The sequence below is a fragment of the Trichosurus vulpecula genome, chromosome 7 (assembly GCF_011100635.1).
Source record: "Trichosurus vulpecula isolate mTriVul1 chromosome 7, mTriVul1.pri, whole genome shotgun sequence".
NCBI classification, from domain to species: domain Eukaryota; kingdom Metazoa; phylum Chordata; class Mammalia; order Diprotodontia; family Phalangeridae; genus Trichosurus; species Trichosurus vulpecula.
This window is the reverse complement of record NC_050579.1, coordinates 13887044-13912582: the sequence shown is the minus strand read 5'-3', so window position 1 is coordinate 13912582 and position 25539 is coordinate 13887044. Positions and strand designations below refer to the sequence as shown.

General features: G+C 42.8%; 1 protein-coding gene and 1 pseudogene across 1 annotated transcript in view; one reads left to right on the top strand and one right to left on the bottom strand.

Annotated features, from left to right (window-relative positions):
• The window catches only part of DIS3L2 (DIS3 like 3'-5' exoribonuclease 2), a 341276-nt gene extending 326188 nt beyond the window's left edge, over positions 1-15088 (bottom strand). Inside the window, exon 1 of the mRNA XM_036767849.1 lies at positions 14383-15088. Within this exon, the coding sequence (XP_036623744.1) occupies positions 14383-15073 (691 nt within the window). The 5' untranslated portion in view covers positions 15074-15088. The remainder of the gene's footprint in view (positions 1-14382) is intronic.
• On the top strand, positions 121-943 carry LOC118857201 (annotated as a pseudogene).
• Positions 15089-25539: the final 10451 nt, after the last annotated feature.

The window sequence follows — 25539 nt, the reverse complement described above, 5'->3', positions numbered from 1 at the left end:
AAGTGAAATAACAACAAAAAAAACAGAAAAAAATTAAAAGAATTATACAGTTGTATGCTAATAAAACTAAGAACAGAAAAGAAATAATTATCTTCAAAAATATGAAATACTCGTCTCTTCCTTTCTCGTTCAGCCGGCCAAGATGCCAAAAGGGAAGAAGGCCAAGGGGAAGAAGGTGGCTCCGGCCCCTGCTGTAGTAAAGAAGCAGGAGGCCAAGAAAGTGGTCAATCCTTTGTTTGAGAAGCGGCCCAAGAACTTTGGCATTGGTCAGGACATCCAGCCCAAAAGGGACCTTACTCGTTTTGTCAAATGGCCTCGGTACATCAGACTGCAGCGTCAAAGGTCTATCCTTTATAAGCGTTTGAAAGTTCCACCAGCAATTAACCAGTTCACCCAGGCTTTGGATCGTCAGACAGCTACTCAGCTGCTGAAACTGGCTCATAAGTATAGACCCGAGACAAAGCAAGATAAGAAGCAAAGGCTTCTGGCTCGGGCTGAACAAAAGGCTGCAGGCAAAGGAGATGTCCCCACTAAGAGACCACCTGTCCTGAGAGCAGGTGTTAACACTGTTACTACCCTGGTAGAAAACAAGAAAGCATAGTTGGTAGTGATTGCACATAACATGGACCCCATTGAGCTAGTGGTCTTCCTACCTGCCTTGTGCCGAAAAATGGGGGTTCCTTATTGTATTATCAAAGGTAAAGCCAGACTGGGTCGCTTAGTTCACAGAAAGACCTGCACAAGTATTGCCTTCACACAGGTTAATCCTGAAGATAAGGGAGCCCTGGCTAAGCTGGTAGAAGCCATCAAAACCAATTACAATGACAGATACGATGAGATCTGTCGTCACTGGGGTGGCAATGTTCTGGGTCCAAAATCAGTGGCTCGTATTGCCAAGCTGGAAAAGGCAAAAGCTAAGGAACTTGCAACCAAACGGGGTTAAATGTATATTTGATTTTTCCCTACATAAAAATAAAAATTTAAACAAAAAAAATATGAAATACTCAAAATGACAAAAAGCCAAATGCACATCTTAACCCAATCTTAGAAAAATAAATAAAACTAACTGTAAAGGAACTAGATATAAAGCAACTACCAAAGAAAAATACTCCTTGTCCTGACAGATACATAGGAGAAGTCTATCAAATTTTGAAAAAATACTTAGTACACATACTACAAAAATTGAAAAAGAAAGAAGACCACCAGATTCCTTTTATGGGACGAATATAATCCTAATGCCTAAAATCAGGAAGGATAAAACAAAGAAAGAGTTGTGGACTAATATCATTAGTTTTTGGGTTTTTTGCAAGGCAACTGGGGTTAAGTGACTTGCCCAAGGTCATACAACTAGTAAATGTGTCAAGTGTGTGAGGCCAGATTTGAATGCAGGTCCACTTGACTCCAGGGCCAGTGCTCTACTCTCTACACAAGACCACCCGGACAGGGATAGGCTTCTAAAAGGGGATGGGCTAGTGCCAAGCCTCAGCTCCTCCTGTACCTACCAGCCGACTGATGCGGACTGAAAGGTCAGTGCCTATAAGCTACCTGGCACGTCCAGAAAAGGACAAAGAGATGGGGAACAATGGGGTCACTCAGACTTGGCAGGAGACTATACCATTCAAACTGTCACGGAAATACCTGGCAAGACTCAACAAAATAATGACAAAATTCTTTTGGAAAAAGAGAAGATACAAAATATCAAGAGGGAAGGATCAAGGGAGAATAGCACTTCCAGACCTTAATCTATATTACAAAGCAATAGTCATCAAAACCATTTAGTATTGCTTGAAAAACAAAGAGGTAGTAGGTCAATAGAACAGACTGGGCAAGGAAGAATCAGAAAAAGTGGAACTCAATAACTGGAAAACAGATTACAGAAAAAAAGAATTCCCTTTTTGATTAAAAAAAAACTGCTGGGGAAACAGGAAAGCAGTCTGGCAGAAACTAGGTAAAAATCAACATCTCACAACCTATACCAAAACAAGCTTCAAATGGGCACATCATTTAGACTTGGTGATATCATAAACATATTAGAGGAGCACCTAAGAAACTACCGGTCAGATCTTTTGAGAGGGGGAAGGGTTCATGACCAAACAAGAAATAAAGAAGTCCAAAGAAGGCAAAATGGACAATTTTAATTACATAAAATTTCAAAGTTTTTGCACAAACAAAACCAATGCTATTAAAATTAGAAGAGAAGCAAGAAATTGTGAGGAAAAAAACTGCAGCAAATTCTGAATATGTCTCATTTCTAAGAAAGATAGATGACAGACACACAAGATAGACGATATCAATAGATATATAGAGATATATATATATATATATGGAACTGATTCAAATTTATAAGAATAAGAGTCATTCTCCAACTGATAGAGGATATGAACGTACAATGTCAAAGGAAGAAATCCAAGCTGACAACAGACATTTTTTTTAAATGTTCTAAACAACTAAGAGTTAAGAGAAATGCAAATTAAACTTTCTCTTAGGGTCCACTTCACACCCAACAGATTGGCAAAGATGACAGCAAGGAAAATGACAAATGCTGGAAGGACTATGAGAAAACAGGTACATTCATATCCTGTTGGTGGAGCAGGCCCAGCCATTATGGAAAGCAGTTTGTTCCCAAAAAGAGTCAGTGGATAATAAGCATTTATTAAGTGCCCACTATATACCGGGTACCATGCTAAGCATGGGGATACAAAGAGGAAGACAAAAATCCCTGACCTCAAGAAGCTTACAATCTAATGGAGGAAGACAACAGACGAAAGAAAGCCAAATCAGTTCAAAAGCAGAGCAGCCCCCAGACAGGAAATGAAGTATCTGAAGTTAAAAGCAACTGGGAGCTACAACCTTACACCCATCAGACTGGCAATAAAGAAAAATAGTAAATGGCAGAAGAACTGAGGGAAAACTGACATAACAATGCCTTCATAGAACTGTTAATTTGTCTACCCACTCTAGAAAGCCATTTGAAACTATGCACCCAAAAAGTCACTAAATACTGCAGAGATCAAAGCAAGAGAAAAAGAATGCACATGTACCAAAAAATATCCATAGCAAAGCACTGGAAACTAACAAGATACCTATCAATTGCAAAATGGCTGAAATTATATAGTATATGAATGTAACATAATACTACCATGCTATAAGAAATAATGGAGGGGATAGTTTCAGAGAAACCTAGGAAGATTTGTATGAAGTGATGCAGAGTGAAGTGAGCAAAATAGGACAATACAGTAACAGCAGCATTGTAAAGATAAATGGTATTTAAAACTTAAGTACTCTGGTCAGCACCATGACCAACCAAGAGAGGTGACAAACTCAGCATGTAGGTTGAGAAATATCAAAATTAATATACAAATTTAATGCCACAACAATCAAAATGTCAACTAAGATAAAGCATTAATAAAAAATGTAATAGAGGGACAGACGAGAATATCAAGGATATTCATGAGAAATTTTTTAGAAGTCTTATATTTCCAGATCTCAAATTAATACTTCAAAAATCAGTAAATCTTAACTATAAAGAACAAGATAGAACATAGAAAACAGGGAGAAGAGGTAATGCAGAATTAGAACCTAAGCAATACAGAAGAAATGTTTAAATTCGAGATCATCAAACATGTTATTCAGTAAAAACTACTAATAGAATTAAATAACTATGATCAAAAAAGTGATTGGATTTAAATTCTAGTCATATATACACCACATAAATTTCAAAAAGATAATCTTAGACATTTTCTAAAATAAAATTTAAAAATTAGAAGAAAATGGAATGGCTTCTTTATTGTGGTTAGGATAAACAGAAAATGTTTGTATATCTAACAAAGAGAACAAAGTACTAGAAACAAAATAGGTGGTTTGATTCTCTAAAAGTAAAAAGGGGTTGCATAACAAAAAGCAATGCAGAGGCCATCCTGTGAGGGCTCCCTCTGCTTCCCTCTAGCTCACCTCACATCATGTCTCACATGAGGAGGTAGGCAAAGCCTCTATGCACACCCTTGATTCCATCCCAGCCCATCCCCTCGGGCAAATGGATCCCTCTGCCATCCCCACTCTGTTTAATCTTCCATCTCTCCTTGTCCACAGGGTCCTTCCTCCCTGCACATTTATATCTCCCCTTTCTCAGTTAAGCAGTATGAGAAAGCCCCCCTATATTCAGGTACCTCCATTCCCTTTCTTTTCACTCTCTTTAAACCCTCTACAATCTGACTCCATGTTCATCGTTTGATTCAAGGTGCTCTCTCCAAGGTCACCAATGATCCTTTAATTAAGAAATCTACTGGTCTTTTTTCCATCTTTCTCCCTCTTGACTTCTCTGCAGCCTCTGACACTGTGGATCATTCTCTTTTAGACATTCTTCTCTCTAGGTTTTCATGACGCTTCTGTTAGCCCTCCTCTGACCTGACTGACTTTTCCCCCCCACCATCTCCTTTTCGGGTTCTTCATCCAGGTCACACTCACTAAGCAAAGTGTCTATCCTGGGCCCTCTTCTCTTCTCCCTCCATACTATCTCACATCATGATCTTGACTCCTATGGGTTCAGTTAGAATCTCTATGCAAATGATCCCCAGAACTAGACATGCTGCCCTAACCTCTGTCCTGAGTTCCAACCTCACATCGCCAACTACCTTTTGGATGTCTTGAATTAGCTATCCCCTTTACATACTCAACCTGTCCAAAACAGAACTCATTATCTTTCCCCAAACACCCTCCCAGCTTCCAAACCTCCCTACTGCTAACAAGGGCCCTGCCATCCTCCCAGCTGCTCAGGCTCTTGGCCTCAGTGTCACTCCTGGCTGCTCCCTCCCATTCACTCTCTCATCCAACCTGTTGTCAAGTCTTGCTATTTCTATTTTCACAACATCCCTCAATCACATCCCCTTCTCTCAATTCACACGGCCACTCCCCTGCTACATGCCTCATCATCTCACACCTGGACTATGGCAACAGTCACAAGTCTCCCCCTACTCAGGCCCATCCTCCACTTCCTAAAGCATAGGTCTGACCCTGTGACCCACACAAACAAAAGGAACTCCAGCAGCTTCTTATTGCCTCCAGAATCAAAATCAAAATGCTCCATTTGACATTTAAAGCCCTCTGCAACCTCACCCCATCCCGCTCCTCTTTACATACTTTAAAAACCAGCCATACATGCCTTCTTGCGATCATCCTTGCCAAGGACACTACCTCCCAACTCTGCGCTTTTTCAAAGATTTTCCTTCCCTCCCCACCCCCACCTACCAGCTTCCCAGGCTTCATTCAAAGACTCAGTCAAATCCTATTTTCTGCAGGAGACCTTTCTGCCTCCTCCCATTCCTCTACTGCCAGGATCTTCCCTCTGTGGTAACTTTCCATTTACCTCATATACCTCCTGTATGTACCTAGTTGTTTGCACTTTGTCCCCCACCTGAAACTGTAGAACCTCGGGCAGGAACTACGTTTTTGCTTTCTTTGTATACCAAGTGCCTGGGCACATGGTGAGCTCCTAACAAACATATGGTGTCAACTGTAAGGAAAGAAACCATTTGGGGAAAATTCTTACCATAAATGTTTCTGGTAAAATCGGACATCCCAAATCTCTAAGAACTGATATAAATTCATAAGCAGAAGAGACATTTCTCAGTCAAAACATTTTAAAAGCAGTTTTTGAAAGAAATACAAAGTATTCACTTCTTAAAAAATTGTTTAAGTTCTGTAATAATCAGAGAAATGTAAATCTAAACAAGATATTACATTCATTACATCAGCAATGATATTTGAAAACTTAAAAATTCAATGCCAACTATGGGTCTAGTCATCCCAGCAGTCCAAAGCACAGGCCGTCACCCTGCCAACATTCCTCCAGGACACATTAAGGAGAGTAGAAGAGACGCTGCCACAAGCAGCCACGTGACAAGGAAATATGGATAGATGGCAGCACTAATTCAGATGGAAAGACAGAGAGAACGGTTCCTCCAAGGCCCAACAAGCTCTTCAGTGCCACTCACACCACCAACCTTATTCCTCAGGTCGGCCAATCCAAAAAGCATTTATTAAGCCTCTACTGTGTAGGAAGCCCTGCATTAGGCATCAGACAGGCTTAGCACAGTGTCCCGCACACAAGGAAGAACAAGAGGGCCTCCAAAGTGGGCTCTGAACAGATTAACTTGCAGATCTGCCAGCGGCTGCTGATGCCCCCCGGCTGCTCCCTTAGAGCCCTTCCAGTCCCCAAACTAATGAGTCCTGCGACTTCGAAAGGACCAATAGTTTCTACACCCAACCTCCTTGTGGCCCAACACTGAACAGGATACTGAGAAGATCTGACACACTCTTTAATACTGTGGGAAACTTTTAAAAGCAAGAAATCATCTTCCTTAATCTACTCTAAACCATCTAAACTAGAGCTGTGGGAAAGAGGAAAAACAGAAGCTTCAGACATTCCTCAAGGAAAAGAAATCTCCTTCCAGGGAGGTCGAAACAAAAATGATCCCTAGAAGAACTTGAGTGTAAAAATTCACATTTATTTCTGACTAACTTGGCAGGAGCAGAAAGATTTCATTACAAGGACCAGAGGCTCTATCCTCTTAGTTATAACAGGGCAAGCTTTCTGCCAGCTAATCAATCGGGAATTCGAGCACAGGGCTTTGCATAGAGGAAGCATTTAATAAATCCTTTATGAATTCATTCACTCCATTCATTTAGCTAAAAGAGGACAAAATAATGCCCCCTCCCTGTCTCTCCTGGAAGGAATCCCAATTAATGTGAGCTGTTGTTGTTCAGGACCACTGTCACACCCCAAGACAAGGAAGAGCTGACAGGGTTCCAGTTCAGGAAAGGTGTGATTTTTCAGGGTCAACAGCCCCATTCCCATGGCCTCATCTGGGGCCTCCTCCTTTAACTAGCTTCCTGACTCTTCAGTGGCCTGAAACAGGAGGGAGCGTGGCAGGAAGTGTGTGCAGAAAGGCCGAAGGCAGGGAGATCTTAGACAGGGGACGTTAGAGAGTGAAGAAAGTCATATGCCATAGAGCTGACAATGAGTAGGTGATGAGGAAGTGAATGCATCAAGTGTCAGAAAAAGAAAAGCAAGCTTTCCATAGTGCCCACAACGTGCTGTCGTGCTAAGTACTTTACAAACATTATCTGACTACATCCTTCTGCGGGAGGGCGGAAACCAATCGTGACAAGCATCTTTGGAGGTATTGTGGCTGTTACTTCCCCATTAAAAGGCCTCCATTACCCCAGTGCTGTCCATTTTGGGGTACATGTGCCCCATCAGGGATGTGTATGAGGGGATCTACTGGCAAATGGTAATAAAATATTGGAACGTAAAGCTTTATCTCTTTTAATCTAAAAAATAAGAGAGAAGCTAAGCTTTCCTAGGCAGACTGCTGCTGAGACTGTCACTCAATCCATACATCAGTTAGTCATGTGTCATCTAAGCTATGCAAAGTAATCAGAAATAAGCTGACAGTGATGCCCTCACTCATTCACTCACTTTCAGGTTTTTTTCAATATATTGTTGGATTTTACTGAATTTTTCTCTTTTTTCTTTTTGCTTTAAAAAAATCCTTGTCATAATGGATGACTCTCTGGGAGAGGAGAAAAAAGGGGAGGGATAATCTAAAAGGGAAAATCTAAGAGATATTAAAACAAAAGATAGCAAGACAAAACTATTTTTCAAAGCAAGACACACTTTCCTACACACGGCCTCTGTGTGTGGATTTGTTTTACATGACTATGCTTATTTACAAAAGGTTTTCTTTTTAGTTTTTAATGAGGAGGAAGAGAGGGAAGGGACAGAATGATCAGCAATAGTAAATGCCAAAAAAGCACTGATATTCTAGGAATATCAGCAGAAGCAGTTAAAGAATTCATGCACTGGAGGAAAATACGATAGAAGACACAGGCCAGATACGAAAATCAGCACAGAAGACAAATGAGCTAAAAAGCCTAGGAAGCAACATGGACAAACATGATAGGTGCTGGGACAGCTCAAGAAGATGGAACTTTAGAATTGCTGGAGTTAAGACTATAAAGACCCTGTCCACTCTACGTCATTTCACGAGCATCACGAGCAAACCTGCCCAAGGCATCCAAAACAAGTAGGCTGACGATTCCAAATAAAGAGAATTCCCACAGAGGCAGCGTTGAGAAGAGAATGAAGAGCTGCCCTCAGAATCAGAAAAACCTGCATTCAACTCCCGTTCCTGACAAACTCTCCATGGCCCAGGTAAAATCCTGAGGATTCAGTGTTGCAAAACAGTTCATGACCTCTTGCTATAGGGCATTTCTGCACCAGGATCTCCCTACACCGATGAAATCACAGAACCCACAGAAAGGAGAAACTCCAATTTCAGACATATCAGGATTAAACTAAACAACTAAAACATGGAAGTACAAATCCTTCAAGCTGCCAGAAAGGAAAAAAGATGTTATTATTAAGTCTGTGCAAAGAGCACTGGATCTGGAGTCGAAGGATCTGGATTTGAATCTTGGTTCTTCCACTGACCACCTGTGTGACTTTGGGCAAATCACACCCACACATATACATAACAATAGAAGGACTTTTTCTTAACATGATAAAAATTATCAAAATTATCTATCTGAAGCCAAGAGTTACCATTCTATGGAATGGAATTCAGGCTTGGAAGGGACCTCCACAGCCTTAGGGTATACCCAATCCCAAAACAAGAATGCCCACGATAACATACTCAGCTTGAATCCAAGCAATGAGCCAGCCCATTCCATCGTGCCCAGCTCCAATCCTGACATCGAGCCTACGCTGGCTTCTTTGCAACTTTCCCCTGCTCCTAGTTCTGCCCACAGAACCAAGCTAATGGCTTTTCCACACGACAGCCCTTCAGACACCTGACCCCAAGTCTTTTCTCCTCTCATGGTAAACATGCCCCATTTCTTCTAACCTACCCTAACACAACCCAGAATCAAGACCATTCACCAGCTCCCCTCAGACTTCTCTGGCATTTGTCAACATCATTCCTAAATTACGATACCTTCCCTATTGCCAGCAATGCTACCCCTCTGAAGGCAGGCCCAAGGTCCCATTAGCTTTTGGCTGCCATATTACCCTGCTGCCTCACGTTGAGGTGGCACCCCACTAAGACACCCCGATCGTCCTCAGACAAACTACCCCCCCCATCTTCCACTTGTGAAGTTGATTTCCTGATTCCAAGTATTTGTCCTTCCAGTATTTACCCTTACTGAATGTCATCTCACCCCAACACACCACCCTAGAAACCTTCTGGTGCCTCCTGCTTCTCATGTAGTTATTCCTCCCAGTCGTGAGTCCTTTTCAAACTGGACAAACATGAGTTCTACTTAAGGCAGAACTGTCCCCATGATAATGGAGCATTGTTTTAGAAATACCATAAAAGCCATAAAAAATTTAGAGAACAAGCACTGGTAAGAAGAGTCTCAGCAAATAATGTCTATTTGTAGAAGCTATCAAACCATCAACCAATAAGGGCCTACTATGTGCCAGGCCCTGGGGATACAAGGACAAAATGAAATAATCCTTGCTTTTCAGGGCCTGCATTTGGACAGGAGAGACATGTCCAAAGCAGATCACATAGGGAGGAACCAGCTGGTGAGGGGATGGAGACAGGATTCCTAAAGGAGAAGGCAAGTTGAACTGAGTCTCAAAAGAAGCTGTGGGTGTGGAGGGAGAGCTTTCCAGGCCTGGGGACCAGCCACTGCACAGGCAAAGAGAAGAGATAAGAGGGTCATGTTGAAGAGACTAGAAATATGGCTGGACTACAGAGTACAGGGAAGGCATTCCCAGAGAAACCTGGAAAGGAAGGCAAGGTCCAGCTGTGAACAGCAAATCGACAGACTTTTATTTGATCCCAGAAGTAATGGGGAGCCCCTGGAATTTGGGGGAGGTCGTGACATCATCAGATTTCTGCTTTAGGAAAAATCTCTTTGTCAGCTGTGTGAAGGACGGCGTTAGGCAGAGAGACCCCTCCTGGAAGGCTGTGAGGAAGGTGTGAGCTAACCTGAACTGAGGGCTGTGTGAATGGAGAGAAGGGAACTAAGCAGGAGACACGGTAGATACAGAAGAGAAAAGGATTTGCCTTCTCTTCAGGTGTCTGTAAGGTGCTTGGTTCTTCTTTGGAAGCTAAGGCCACGTCGGGGTAAACCCTCACTTCAGCCGGCGACTAGCACCACTACAAACAAGTCTCCTCAGGCTTCTGCTGAAATGGCCGTCTCCGAGCCCGCTTGCATCTACTCTGCCCTCACCCTTCATGACGATGAGGTTACGGTCACAGAGGATAAAACCAATGCCCTCATTAAAGCAGCAGGTGTAAATGTTGAACCATTCTGGCCTGGATTATTTGCAAAGGCCCTGTCCCATGTAAACATTGCAAGCCTCATCTGCAATGTAGGAGTTGGTGGACCTGCCCCAGCAGCTGGTGGTGCTGCCCCAGCTGAGGAGAGGAAGAAAGAGGAAGCAAAAAAAGAAGAATCCAAGGAGTCCGATGATGACACAGGCCTTGGTCTGTTTGACTAAATATTTTTTGTAACATTAAATAAAAAGCTTGACTCAATTTTAAAAAAAAACTAAAAAAAAAGGAAAAGAAAAGGATTTGACAGCTATTTAGACACACATGGGACGCCTGAGTCAGGAGGCAAAGATGACACCAACGCTGGAAAACCAGGTGATCAGGAGGATGGTGGCATCCAGCTCCGCAGGCAGTAAGGGAGGGAGAGGATGCATCCTGCTGTGGCGATGCTGAGCTGCACAGGCCTGCAGGGCACCCAACTCCGAAAGTCCATTAGGTAGCTGGTGATGTGAGACTAGCACTTGGTGAAAGTTGAGGGCGGCAGCAGAGATCTGGGAGTCCATAGTCTGTGCAGGGACGATAACAAAACTCTGGGGATGCCACAGGGCTGAAGGGAGAAAAGAGAGAGAGCTTCGAGGAGCGCCTTCAAGAACGAGCAAAGGAGACTGAAAAGGAGCAAATGTGTAAGAGCAGAAACAAGAAAAAGGAACCGTCACCAAGATCCAGAGAAGAAATCAGAGGATAAAAGCACTCTCCATCAGAAGGCTAGGATGGGCTCCTGTGTGGCAAGGGAGAGTAGATTATTAGCAAATGAATGCAGGGCTAAAGACAAAAGGCATTAAGAAAACACACTTTAAAGGAAAATGATTTAAACCAATTCATCCACGAGTCGAGCATTTATTAAGCACCTGCTGTATGCCAAGCCTGTGCAAAGTACTGGGGTACAAAGATAAAACAAAACAAACCCTGTCCTCAAGAAGCTTACATTCTATTAAGGTGAAACAACATTCATATGTAAAATTAAATACAAAATACATACCCGGCAATTTCTGAGCAATGTGAGGAATGAGGACAGGCTTTCTATCAATCAATCAGCAAGCATTTACTAAACATCTACTATTTGGGGCAGCTAGGTGGTGCAGTGAGCAGAGCACTGGCCCTAGACTCAGGAGGACCTGAGTTCAAAAATGCCTCAGACACTTGACACACTTACTAGCTGTGTGACCTTGGGCAAGTCACTTAACTCCAATTGCCCTGCCTTCCCCCCTGAAAAAAACCACCTGCTATTTGTAGGGCATGATGCTGGGTTCTGGGGACACAAGTACAAGGAATGAAACAATTCCTACTCACGTTCTAATGGAGAAGAGACAACGAATATATAGATAAGCACATACAACATAAAGTGACTAGAACTAAGGCAGTAGACCACAAGGTCGTTTGGAAGGAGGTCTCAGTAGTTTGGAGAATCAGGAAAGACATCCAGCACAAGGGACTCTAAGAGGTGGAGGTAAAGAAGGGCCACATCTCATCACATGGTAAAACAACAGAAAGAAACAACAAGATTTAACTACCATCGACGGGGAATAGAGAGTGAGGGAAAGTGAGGAGTCTGTTAACGCTGAGATTACACATCTGGGAAATTATAAGGACAGCTGTGGCTTCAACAGAGATAGGGAAGAAGAAAGGGTTTAGGAAGAAAGACAAGGAGTTGTTTTGGACGTGATGAGTTTCAGTTTGACGTGTCCAACAGTCTCATGGATTTGGAGGAATGAAAGGCCAGGAAGAGCTCAGAACAGTAAGTCCTTTACATGAAGATGACAGCAGAAGTGCAGGGAGCTTACTCTGTCACCAAGAAAGACAATGGAAAGGAAGGAGAGAAGTAGGCCCAAGACCCAGCCAGGGGAACAGTCGAGCTTAGGAGTGTGATACAGATGATGAGGTCAGACAGGTAGAAAGCCAGTGAATCAGGCCTGAGGAAGGACATGAAAACCCAGAGAGGAAAAAAGATGGCAGGCCCCTGGGGGCAGCTGTGCAAAGGCCCATGAGATGTGTGGTCTGAGTGCATGAAGGGAAATAAATGATAGGAAATAAGCTTGGCAAAGCAGTGTGGACACAAACTGTCAACGACTCCAACAGGCAAACTCCAAAGTCCTGAATGTTGTCCTTGACCCACTGGAAGGATCCTCTGCTATGATGAGGCCTGCGCCACAGGCCTAATATTGCATAGGATAAAAGGATCCCACAGTGGAAGGGACCGGAGAGACCCCTCATCTTACAGATAAGAAAACTGGCCCAAGGAGATGAAGTAACTACAAAAGGTGGTGAGGGAAAGAGCTGGGTCCAGGGCCAGGTTCCCCGGATCCCAAGCAGCAATTCCTGCTTCATCGCCTCCCCATCAGAGGACTGGAAAGGGAAGAAGAGCCTGGGGGCTGCAGGAGCAGTTGGGAGGCCCTGCTGGAGCCCAGGTTAGAGGCAACAGGCTTGAACCAGGATTCCCTAAGATTCTGATCATTAGAGAAAAGCAAATCAAAACAACTTACCCATATAAAGGAATTTTAAGGTATCCTTAAACATTACCAATGTGAATACAAACAAATACTTAAAGACTCATTTGAAATGGAACAAAGCAAACAGAATAAGAGTATACCTGCTAACTTATTGTCAAAAACATAAAAACATAGACAAAATCTGATAAATACACAAAAAAGAGATTTAAAAAGGACACAGAACAAGTTAAGATTTAATTTTGTTAAAACACATGCAGACAGACACAGAGAGAGACAGACAGAGACCACCGGAGTACATACAGGATGGGGAACATGTGACCCTCTAGGCCCTCAAGTGCAGCCCACGTGGCCTCGAGGCCACAGGTTCCTCACCCTGCTTTTTCAAGAGAAAATCGAAGTTGGCGTTATTAAGATACCAGTTGGAAGCCGACCTCTGACACTTACCAGCCAGTCATTACACTTCAGAGTATTAAGACATTCAAACCCTCAAGGCTGTCTCAGACTCCTTTTCCCTAAAATTCAATCAGTGGTTAACTTCCAAGAGCCTCAGTTTCCTCACCTGAAAAGTGGGGATAATAACAGAACCTAGTTCACAGGATTGGTATGAGGATCAGAAGAGACAACGTATGTAAAGCTCTCTGCAAATTTTAAAATGTCATATTCGTTTATCAATAGCTTTATTTCTTTGATCTAGAATTTGTTGTTTTCCGTATGATTTCGTTTTTTATTTTGCTTCTTAAATGCATTCTTTATTGGATTGTTATTCACAGTGAAAAACTGTCACTGCAGCAGCAGCTACTGGCCAGGTGCAAGGCAGCACCAGCACGTCACCAGAAGGGTGCCAGCACCCGCCCTGATCAATAAAGAGGGAGTGACTAATCATCTGGTTTGTTGGCATGCAACATGCCAGGTCTACTTTCTAATATTCAGATATGGTTTTCAACATTTAAGTAACATCATCGCTTCTAGAGTAGAGAAGTCTTGGAATGTATTTTAAGAAAAATCCTTATTAAAATACATTTTTACCCACCCATTTCTTCCCCGCTTCCCTCGCCATGTGCCCAAAGGAAAGAACAAAGCTTACAAAATTAGCAGCTAGAGAAATTTACATTCCCATGAAAGACTGGAGCCCATAACTAATAGTCCCTGGGCCATCCCACCTTGCATTCACCTGACTATAGAGGACTGACTTTTACCACCCAGGCATCCCAGTGGAGAAACACGGAGACTCAGCAATAATTTTAAGCCCCATGTTTCCAAGAGGATGGCAGTCTTGTATTGACCCAACTGACACTAAAATAATGGACTTTTTGATTCTAGCAGTTACCAATCTGGTAAGCTTGTCTGTTCCAAATTCAATCATTCAAACGCCCAGATTAGTCTCCCTCAGGCACCAGGCCCTGCCAGGTACCCTGTGATTCACTGAAAAGTACTACTACCCCAGAATCAGTGTGTGGCCTCTTGGGGCTTCCTGGGCAAGAAATAACTAGTGTCCAACATCTATCTAGTACAGGAAGAGCTCCATTACTTCAAATAACATCAGTGCCCCAGGAATGAGGCTGATTATCAACCCCCCCCAGCAAAGAGCTCACCTGGCAGCTGATCAGAAGGAAGAGGCCCAGGTTTCTCAGAATTCAGTAAATGTGAGTCCGAGCGGGGCTGCTGCCCTGCCGCAGAGACTTCCCTCAGCCCTTCCACATTCACGGCACATTTGCTTTTCTGTAGTTTATGTCCCATCTCGGGCATGGCCTTCCCTTGAGAGGCTCCAGCCTTCTGGATAGCACGGCCTGGCCTTGGGCTTCGCACTAACCCACAGCTGCTCAAAGCCCGGCTCAGGCTCTCCACCTCTGAGCCACCCTCTCCAGGACAGGTACCACAGGTCTCTTCCAGCTCTCCCGTGCCCAACTGGTGCACTTCTGGACAAGGCAAAGCTGGGGCTTTTCTGGAGGCTTCAGGACCATCAGCAGGAAGCATCTCCCTGCCCATACATTCGGGGTTTTCCGACGGTGCAGCTTTACTTGGCGAAGGAGCATGTGTGTTCAAGCCATTTCTCGTTACAGCCTCTCGCATCATGCCCCTTTTCAAAGGCAAGTCTGCATCTGAACCAGCATCAGTCAAGCCCACCTCCTCAGACTGCATCTTCTGAGCAACGTGATTCAAATAGGAGCGGAAGCGGCCACTGCGGTGCTGCTGGACCAGCCGGGCATAGGCATTCTTCTGGGGGCCACCAGGCTTGTTGGTGCTATTTCTCATTCCACTTCGGATATATCCCAGATGATCCATACTCCAAGGATTATGCCCAAACTTTAAAGTGATGCAAATAGAAAAAATAAATTACTTTTAGCACGCAAGAGCATCAAATTGAATACTACATCAGAATAGAATAGGAATCATAGAATCTTAGGTCTCAGATAATCTAGTCGAACTCTTACAGATGCAATATTATGTTTTAAAGTATGAGCGATTTCTTTAGGTTTTTCCAAACCTTCTATCAAAGCCTGCTTATGAGACCTCCAACTTTGGCTTTCTTACAGGAATGCTATTGGATTGACCTCTGATGTAGAATGTGTCCGAGCTACAGTCAGTAGGACCACTCTGGTCACATGCCATTGGAAAAATGGCCCATGGCCCACAGTTTATACATTCTGGCTATGGAAAAAAACAAAACCAAACCTTGAAGCTCCTTTGGCTTTCTCAAAGCCTGACAAATTCAAACTTTTTTAGCTAAAGACAAACTACTAGCCACAAATATGATTTCAGACCTATCTCAGGCAATGCATTGCCTTCCTTATTTATATCAGAGTGTTTGCCACAGCTGTCTAGATCCAGCTGGCTACCAGCCAGAGTGGCCTTATGTACAAGAGGAGCAGGGACAACTTTTCTTGGACCTACATACAAATTCCTATTTCTGCCCTAACCAAGTGACTAAAGACGGGCTGCCTGCCTTCTTAGAAAAGAAGGCCAAAGGGCTTGTAGACGGCCTCACCACTAACCAGGTTAGCAGAATGAAAAAAGTATTCCTTTGGGGACAAAAAAAAAGAGGGAAGTGGAAGGGAGGAAGGATAGAAAGGAACTTAGGAAAGGAGAATCAACAAAAGGCCAAGGTAAATCCCTCTAAGGAATAAGCAACTGCTTATCCTCTCCACCAAAGAGGAAAACAGAAAGTCCATCTACTTCTTCTCTAGAGAGAGAATACATTCTGAATCGTATCAAGGGCCAGTCAATCAATAAGCATTAATTAAGCGCCTGCTATGTGCCAAGTGTATGATATATGAGGAGCAGCATGGGCGGCCAGTATCAGAATCAGGAAATTGGGTTCAAGGCTGCCTTAAAGACAGAAAAAAGTGAGATAATCCCCATCCTCAAAGAGCTTACACCCTACTGGAAGAGAACAACACATTCAGCTCCTGTTTTATGTAATCACACAACGTGATTTCTTGAGAACTTGGGGGAGTTAGGGGGAGGAATCAGAAAAAGCCTCTTAAAGGACATGGTGTTTGACTGAGACTTCACAGGAACGAGGGGCTTCTAGAGGAAGAACGTGCCAGGATTTGGGCCAGCCTGTGCCCAAGTACAGAGGCAGAGATGGAAGGGAGCACACAGGGTCAGTACTGGCCAGAAGGCCAGTGTGGATGGAGTTTAGAGTGGGTAGGAAGAGTCCAGTGAAATCAGTCTGAAAAGGGAGGCTGGGGCCAAGGATTGTGAAGGACTTGAAAGGCCAAACTGGGGAGACAGCATTTTACCCTGGAGGCAATAGGGAGCCAGAGGAGGGACACACTTAGATCTGTGACTTAAGAATATCACATCACAGCAGTCATGATTGGGAACTTCCTACTGAAGTTGCAGAGGCTGTTGTCAACCTGATAAAAACTACAGAGATGTCTGCCACCTTCCTGGGACAGGAATCCAGTACTTAACAGGAAAACTCCCTGCCTCACTACATCAAACCGGATAACTCACATCCCCACAAATGGTCTGCTAGACGGTCATGAACGGGGCTTGATGGAGAGAAGCTAAAGTTTTCTAACATTTTAAAAGAAATTGTGAGCTATATAGTCACCGACTATAGCAATCTACTCTTTGATAAACCCAAAGAGGCCAGCTTCTGGGCTAAGAATTCACTATTTCACAAAAACTGCTGGGAAAATTGGAAAATGGTAGGGCAGAAACTGGGCATAGGCCAATTATCTTACACCGTATACCAAAATAAAGTCAAAATGGGTTCATGATTTAGGAATAAAGGCTGATACTATAAGCAATTTGGGAGAGCAAGGAATAGTTTACCTATCAGATTTATGGGAAAGGAAAGAATTCATGACACAAGAGATAGAGAGCATTACAAAATGCAAAATGCATAATTTTTATTATGTTAAATTGAAAAGTTTTTGTATAAAAAAAGCCAATGCAACAAAGATTAGGAGGGAAGCAGAAAACAGGGAGAAAATCTTTACAACTAGTGTCTCTGATAAAGGCCTCACCTCTAAAATCTACAGGGAACTAAGCCAAATTTATAGGAATACAAGTCATTGCCCAGTTGAGAAATGGTCAAAGGATATGAACAGGCAATTTTCAGAGGAAGAAATTGAAGATATCTATAGGCATATGAAAAAATGCTCAAAATCACTATTGATTAGAGAAATGCAAATCAAAACAACGATTAGGTACCACATCTCTCCTGTCAGATGGGCTAACATGACAAAACAGGATAATGATAAATGCTGGAGAGGATGTGGGAAAATTAGAACACTGTTACACTGCTGGTGGAGTCCAGCCATTCTGGAGAACAATTTGGAACTATGCCCAAATGGCTATAAAAATGTGCATACCCTTTGACCCAGCATTACCACTTCTAGGGCTGCATCCCAAAGAGATCACACAAGTGGGAAAGGGATTCATACGTACAAAAATATTTATAGCAGCCTTTTTATGGTAGCAAAGAACTGGAAATCAAGGGAATGCCCATCAATTGGGGAATGGCTAAACAAGCTGTGGTATATGAATGTAATGGAATAGTATTGTGCTATAAGAAATGGGAAAGATAGAGACTTCATAATAACCTGGAAAAACCTACACGATCTAATGCTGAGTGAGCAGAGCAGAACCAGGAGAACATCATACACAACCGCAGATATATGGATTCTGTGATGACTAACCCTGATAGACTTGGCTCTTCCCAGCAATACAACGCTCAAAGACAACTCCAAAGGACTCATGATGGAGAGAGCTGTCTACATCCGGAGAAAGAACTGTGGAGTCTGAATGCAGATTGAGGCAAACTGTTTGCTCTCTCTCTTTTTTTTTTTTTTTTGGATTTTGTCTCTTCTTTCTCATGATTCATTCCATTGGTCACAATTCTTCTTTACAACTTGACTATTGTGTAAATATGTTGAATGCAAAGGTATATGTAGAACATATACTGGATTCCATGCTGTCTTGAGGGAAAGGGAGGAAGGAAGGGAGAGTAAGAAAATTTGGAACCCAAAAACATGTGGAACTGAGTGTTGTAAACTAAAAATAAAAAAATCTTAACTAAAAAAGAGCAAAAAAAGAAATTATGAGTTATTTCAGCATAGACATTATTGAAACACAATTTAGCTTAAGGCAGAATTGTGAGCCACCAAATCTAATGTATTTTCAGTCAACCAACAGTAAACTCTAGTGGCTCTCGTATTCTCTGCTGCCTTCCCAATAAGCTCTATCATCACTCAAAATTTTAGATTAACTCTCCAATTCACCAACATTCACAAAGGAAAAGTCAAGTGGCTGAAGAATGCCCATTGCCCCAGATGGGCTATGCAAGTGAATGGGAGTCATCTTCCTGAGCAGACACTACAAACAGGCACAGGCAGAGAACTGGACCAGAACTGAAACAGGAGAGAGGGACTGCTTAGGGAATGGATGCAGTATTTTTAATGACATCAAGTTTCTTCCTGAAACAAAGAGGTCCCTCTACTTAACACTAAGATGCAAAGAATACCGCTGTCCCTAAAGAATTCAAGTTCCCTAAAAACCATTCTCCAATAAATAAATGGTCAAGAGATATGAAGAGGCAGTTCTCAAAACAAAACTGCAAACTATCAACAACCACATACAAGAATGCTCCAAATCATTAATGATGAGAGAAGTAAGGTTTCATTTCCTACCACCAGAAGGCAAAGACAACAGAAAGATAAAAATGACAAAAGTTAGAGGAGATGCAAGAAGTTAGACACATGAGTGCACTGTTGGTGGAGCCATGAACTGGTCTAATCATTTTGGGAAACAGCTTAGAACTGTATTAGAAAAGTCATTAAATTTTATATATTCTTTTATACAGAGATGCCACTGTTAGAAATAAACTCCCAAGAGGTCAAAAAATTGAGGGAGAAATGCAATTAATAAAACACTTACAGTAGCATTTTTGATGGTTAAAAAAAACTGGAAATAAACTGAGTACTCATCAATCAGGAAATAGCTAAAGAAACAGAGGGATAGGAATGTAACAGAATATTATTATGACATAAGAAACCAAACATATGAAGAATCCAGAGAAAACTTGGGAAAACCTGTAGGAATTAACACAGTCACATAAGCAGAACCAAGAGGACAATATACAGGACCACAACAACATACAGAAAATCAACCCTGGAAGACTTCCAAACTCTAATCAATGCAATGACCAACTCAGTCGGAACAAGTGACCACAAAAGACCCCTCCCACCTCTTGGCACAGACATTCAGCTACAGACAGGTATGCACTGCAGCACATGTTGTCAGATGGCGAAAATGTGTTGGTTTGTTTTGCTCACATATGCTTCTTATAATTTAGGAATCTAAATTATGACTCCCCAGGAAAGAGAGACACAGGAACGTGACAATGTGTTAATAAATAAAGGGAGGTGTAAACAATATAAAAACTAAAGATATCAAAATATATAACTTCTTTAAATCATAAACTCCTCTAAATTTTTTTTTTTAAGAATTAAAGATGGAGCAGCGAGGTGGCGCAGTAAGTAGAGCACAGGTTCTGGAGTCAGGAAGACCTGAGTTCGGATCCAGCCTCAGACACTTGACACACTTACTAGCTGTGTGACCTTGGGCAAGTCACTTAACCCCAATTGCCCTGCCTTCTCCCCTTCAAAAAAAAAAAAAAAGAATTAAAGGTAAAATGTATGACCAAACAAGAGATAGACAATATTACGAAATGCAAAATGGATGATTTTGATTACATTAAATTGAAAAAGTTTTGCACAAACAAAGCAAATACAACCAAAATTAGTAGGGAAGCAGAAAGCTGGGAAACAATTTTTATAGCCAATGTCTCTGATAAAGGCCTCATTCCTAAAATATATAGATAACTGAATCGAATTTATAAGAATACAAGTCATTCCCCAATTGATAAATGTTCAAAGGATATGAACAAGCAGTTTTCAGAGGAAAACATTAAAGCTATCTATAGTCATATGAAAAAATGCTCTAAATCACTATTGATTAGAGAAATGCACACTAAAACAACTCTGAGATACCACATCACACCTATCAGATTGGCTAACATGACAAAACAGGAAAACAGTAAGTTTTGGAGAAGATGTGGGAAAATTGGAACACTAATGCACTGTTGGTGGAGTTGTGAAGTGATCTAACCATTCTGGAGAGCAATTTGGAACTATGCTCAAAGGGCTATAAAACTGTGCATACCCCACAATATCACTTCTAGGTCTATGTCTCAAAGAGATCATAAAAATGGGAAAAGGACCCACATGTACAAAAATCTTTATAGCAACTCTTTTTGTGGTGGCAAAGAACTGGAAATTGAGGGGGTATCCATCAATTGGGGAATGGCTGAGCAAGTTGTGATATATGAATATAATGGAAATAATATTGTGCTATAAGAAATAATGAGCAGGCAGGCTTCAGAAAAACCTTGAAAGACTTATATGAACTGATACTGGGTGAAATAAGCAGAACCAGGAGAACACTGTACACAGTAACAGCCACACTGTGCGATGACTGACTTTGATAGACTTAGCCCTTCTCAGCAATGCAAGGACCTAAAACAATTCCAAAGGACTCATGATGGAAAATGTTATCCACATCCAGAGAAAGAACTGTGGAGTCTGAATGCAGATGGAAGCAGACTATTCACTATCCTTTTCTTTTGTCATTTTGTTTTGTTTCTTCTTTGTCATGGTTCTTCCCCTTAGTTCTAATTCTTCTTTACAGCATGACTAATGTGAAAATACGTTAATACGAACAGAAAAGTAGAGCCTGTATCAGACTGCATGCCATCTTGGGGAGGGGGTGAGAGGGAGATGCAGAAAATTTAAAATTCAATCTTACGGAAGTGAATGTTGAAAACTAAAAGTAAATTAACTATTTTAAGAAATTATAATTAAAGGTAGAAGTCACCCAAAGAGCAACAGAAAGATATATGGTAAGCTTGAAAAAGCTGGAGCACATTAGCAACAAAAAAATCATTCAGTAAAAGGAGCATAAAAGATAATATTAGACAAAGGAAATGGAAGTGAGCCAGTCACGTATCAAGAGAAAGGGGAAACATAGCCCATGTGCTCCGCTGGTACTTACTCCACGTTGAGATCCCCCGAAGACCCTCCCTCTATGGTTGCTGGACCCCTATGGACAGTGTACAAGAGAAAATGACCAGTGGCCATACAGGATAAGGGCAACTGCTCAGCTGAATCAGGCCCAGATGAAATCTGGTAGAGCAGGAGGAAGAGACCTGAGAAGACCAAAGGTCCAAATGAAGTGAACATATCCATTCAAGAAAATCTACGAACTAAAATAAGGAAGCGATGGTGGAAAAGATCTGGGAGATCTGGGCCAGTCTGGTTTCTGACCACATTACTCAACCCAAATTGCTCTTTTCAAAGTGACCAGCGATCTCTTAATGGCCAAATCCAACAGCCTTTTCTCAATCCTCATTCTCCTTGACCTCTCTGCAGTCTTTAACACTGCTGGTCACTCTCTCTCCCTTGAGATTCTCTTCTCTCTAGATTTTAGGGCATCATTCTCTCTCTTGGTTCTCATCCCACCTCTCTGACTACTCCTCAGTCTTTCTTGCTGGATCCTCATCCAGATCATGCCCTCTAAGGGTGTCCCTCAGGGATCTGGCCGGGGCCCTCTTCTTCTCCCTCTATACTACTTCATTTGGTGATTCACCACTTCCTATGGATTTAATTTCTATCTCCACGCTGATGATTCTCAAATCTACCCATCCTTCCCCTATCTCTCTGTTAATCTCCAATCTCAAATATCCAACTGCCTTTAAGACATCTCAAAATAGACATCCAGTAGACATCTTAAACTCAACATGTCCCCATATCAAACTCATTCCCTTTCCCCCTAAACCTTCCCTGCCACTGTAGAGGGTGCCATCCTCTCAGTCCCTAGGACTCATCCGGGACTCCTCAATTTCTCACACCTCCTCCCACATTCAACCTGCTGCCAAGGCCTGCCAACCTCTCTCCACCAGGCCTCCCTCTCTCCTCTGACACGGCCAGCATCACCTCACCCTGAATTATTACAATGGCTCAGTAGGTCTCTCCTGACTCTAATCCATCCTCCATTCAGCCACCAAAGGGATTTTCCTCAAGTACAGGCCCAGTCTTATCCTCCCCCTACAAACTCCAATGGCTCCCTATCACCTCCAGGATTAAATAGAAAATCCTCCGTTTGGCATTTAAAGCCATTTGTAACCTAACCCACACATACACACACCTCTCCCCGCAATGTACTATTCCATCCAGTGACACTGACCTCCTCGCTGTTCGACAAACAAGATCTCCCATCTCTTGGCTCTGGGTTACTTTTCTAGCTGTCCCCCATGTCTGGACCACTTTCCCTCTTCATCTTTACCTCCTGACTTCCTTCACGCCTCAGTTACAATCTTTCCTTTGACAGGACACCATCCCCAATTCGTCTTCATTCTAGTGCCTTCTCTCTGTCGATTATTTCCCATTTGTCCTGTATAGAGCTTGTCTGTACACATTCCAGGGAGGGCTGCAATTAAGAGGGGTCGGGGAAGGCTTCCTACAGAAGGTGGGATTTTAAGCTGGGACTTAAAGGAAGACCCCAGGGAGGTCAGTAGTGGGAGTGAAGGAGGGAGAGCACTCCAGGCCTGGGGGAACAGCCCAGGACAAAGCCTGGAATCTGGAGACAGAGTGTCTCGTTTGTAGAACAGCCAAGAAAGAAGCCAGTGTCACTGGATCACAGAGTACCTAGAGAGGAGTAAGGTGTAAGAAAGCTGGAAAGGTAAGAGGGAGGCAGGTTGTCAAGAGCTTTGAATGCCAAACAGAGTATTTGATATTTGCTCATGAAGGCAATAAGAAGCCACTAAAGCTTATTTAGTAGAGGGTGACATGATCCAACCTACACTTTAGAGGCTGAATGTAAGATAGGCTGGAGGAGGGAGAGACTTGAAACAGGAAAGACCCCTCAGCCCCACCCCAGCAGGCTGTCACCAGCACCGGGTAGTAGTGGTGTCAGAGGAAAGAAGGGGACATAGTCCAGAGATGCTGCAGAGATAAAATCACAGACCCTGACAACAGCTTGGATATGACCAGGGTGGTGGGGGGAGCTGAGAAAAAGTAAGGAGTCCAGGATGACTCCCAGGTTGGCAGCCTTAGGGACTGAGAGGATTGTGTTGCCCTCTCCAGCAACAGGGAAGGTGAGGATTGGGGAGGATGATGTTGAGTTCAGTTTTAGACATATCGAGTTTAAGATGTCTTCTGGACATCCATTTTGAGATGTCTGAAAGGCAGCTGGTGATCTTTGTGGCAGGAAAGGCAGACTGGAGAATCATCAGCACAGAGATGGTAATAAAATCCATGGGAGCTGATGAGATCTCCAAGATCGCCTCCCAAGAGGGAGGAGAGAAGAAGGCCCAGGCCAGAGCCCTGAGGGACACCTATGGTTACAGGGTGCGATCTGGAGGAAGATCCAATGATCGAAATTGAGAGGGAGCCATCAGGTAGGCAAGAAGAAAGTCAGGAAAAAGCAACATCCAGAAAAGCCTAGAGAAGAGAGCATCAAAGAGAAGACGGTGATCAACAGTGTCTAAGCCTGCAGAGAGGTGGAGGAGAAGGAGGACTAATTTAGATTTGACAACTAAGGGCTCCCTGGTAACTTTGGAGAAAGCAGTTTCATTCATCCAGATGCCAGGGGACAAAGAATGGGGAAGACTGATCACAAACTTCCCATAGAGGCAGGACATAGTGAGTGATAGGGAACTTCAAGACATCTGCTGCAGTGCCCAGGTACAAACAAGCTACGTCACAGCTTCTTAACCTGCCTTAACGGTAAATCCATCCTTCAAAAGTCAGAGGAATTCAAAAGAGAAATACTAGGCTGGACCTGATTATCACCAACAGGAGGGAAATGGGAACCTTGACAAGACATCACTCCTCTTGAGAATTTGGAAGCACAGACACCTTTGATTTTAGGAGAACACATTAGAAATCTATTAATAGATAAGATCCCAGGGACTGAAATTCCTCAGGAGATGTCTGTCCAGAAGGGGCAAGAATCTCTGAAGAATGAAATCATGAAGAGGAAAAATTAATTTTGATGAAGAACAAAGTTGGGAGTTATCTAGAGACTGGTGTGAATCTACAGAATAGTCATCAACAACTTAGACCTTAAGATCCAAACACATACAAAAACAAGCTTGGCTTCAGTGAAGAGACAGAAGAAGAATCCTCCCTTGGCTCCTCTGCAGAAGCGGGGTCAAGGCTGTGGAGCTTGATACAGAACGTCAGATTTGGGACTGTCTGATCAGTTTTGCTACATCTTTTTATCCTCTTCTTTTTCCTTTAAAAAAAAACTCTTTGTCGTGAGGGATGGCTGCCTGAAACGGAGGACAGCCAGGGGACACCTAAGCAATGTGAAAAGGAAAGGTATCACCAAGAACCAGCAAGGTTTTCTAGTGAATAAGCCATGCCAGACTGAAAGCTCCTATCTTTTTTTGATAGGGTAAAAGAGACTGCTGTAGCTATAACTGGCCTAGATTTTAGTAAAGCATTGGATAATTGAATAAAGCCTTGTACTATTTTGGTGGAAAAAAAGAGAGAAATGGGCTGGCCTGGTGATATTACACTTCAGAGGATTTGGCCCTGGTTGAATGGCTGGACCTAAAGAATAATCATTAATGGCTTGAAGGTCTCTAGAAGGGTCTCCAAAGGCTCTGTCCTGGACTGTTCAACATTCATCATCGATGACCAGATGCTTCTATGAGCCACAGCTTCTTCAATGCCTAGTGGCACAGAACCTGGCATATAGTAGGTGTTTAATAAATGTTTAACTGAATTATGCCACCAAGACTTTTTTGCTTCTTTTAGGGGTCCGGCCTACATTTGGACCAATATGCAATGGACACAGTAGATTAGGGATGCAGATGGCAAACCCTCTAGAACTAAGAGGACAAAAAACCACCTCTTTTGATACTCAATTCCCATGACATTACAGTCTTGTGGATTAGCACTCGAGAAAATTGCTGCCTACATTGGACAGCGGGAAGCAGAGGCGGATCCTCTGACTTCAAACTCAGCACCTTTCCACTGTAAGCTCTCTCGTTATTCGGCCGTATGAGGCACCCAACACCAACAACAAATGCTGAATTAATATCTCAACTTCAAACAAATAATTCAAATTGACAGAAAAATGTAAAAAGGAAGCTAAGAGTCGATAGGGCTTAGTGGAGAGAGTGCAGGCCTTGGAGCCTGGGGTTCAGGTCCTAACAAGTCATGTCACAG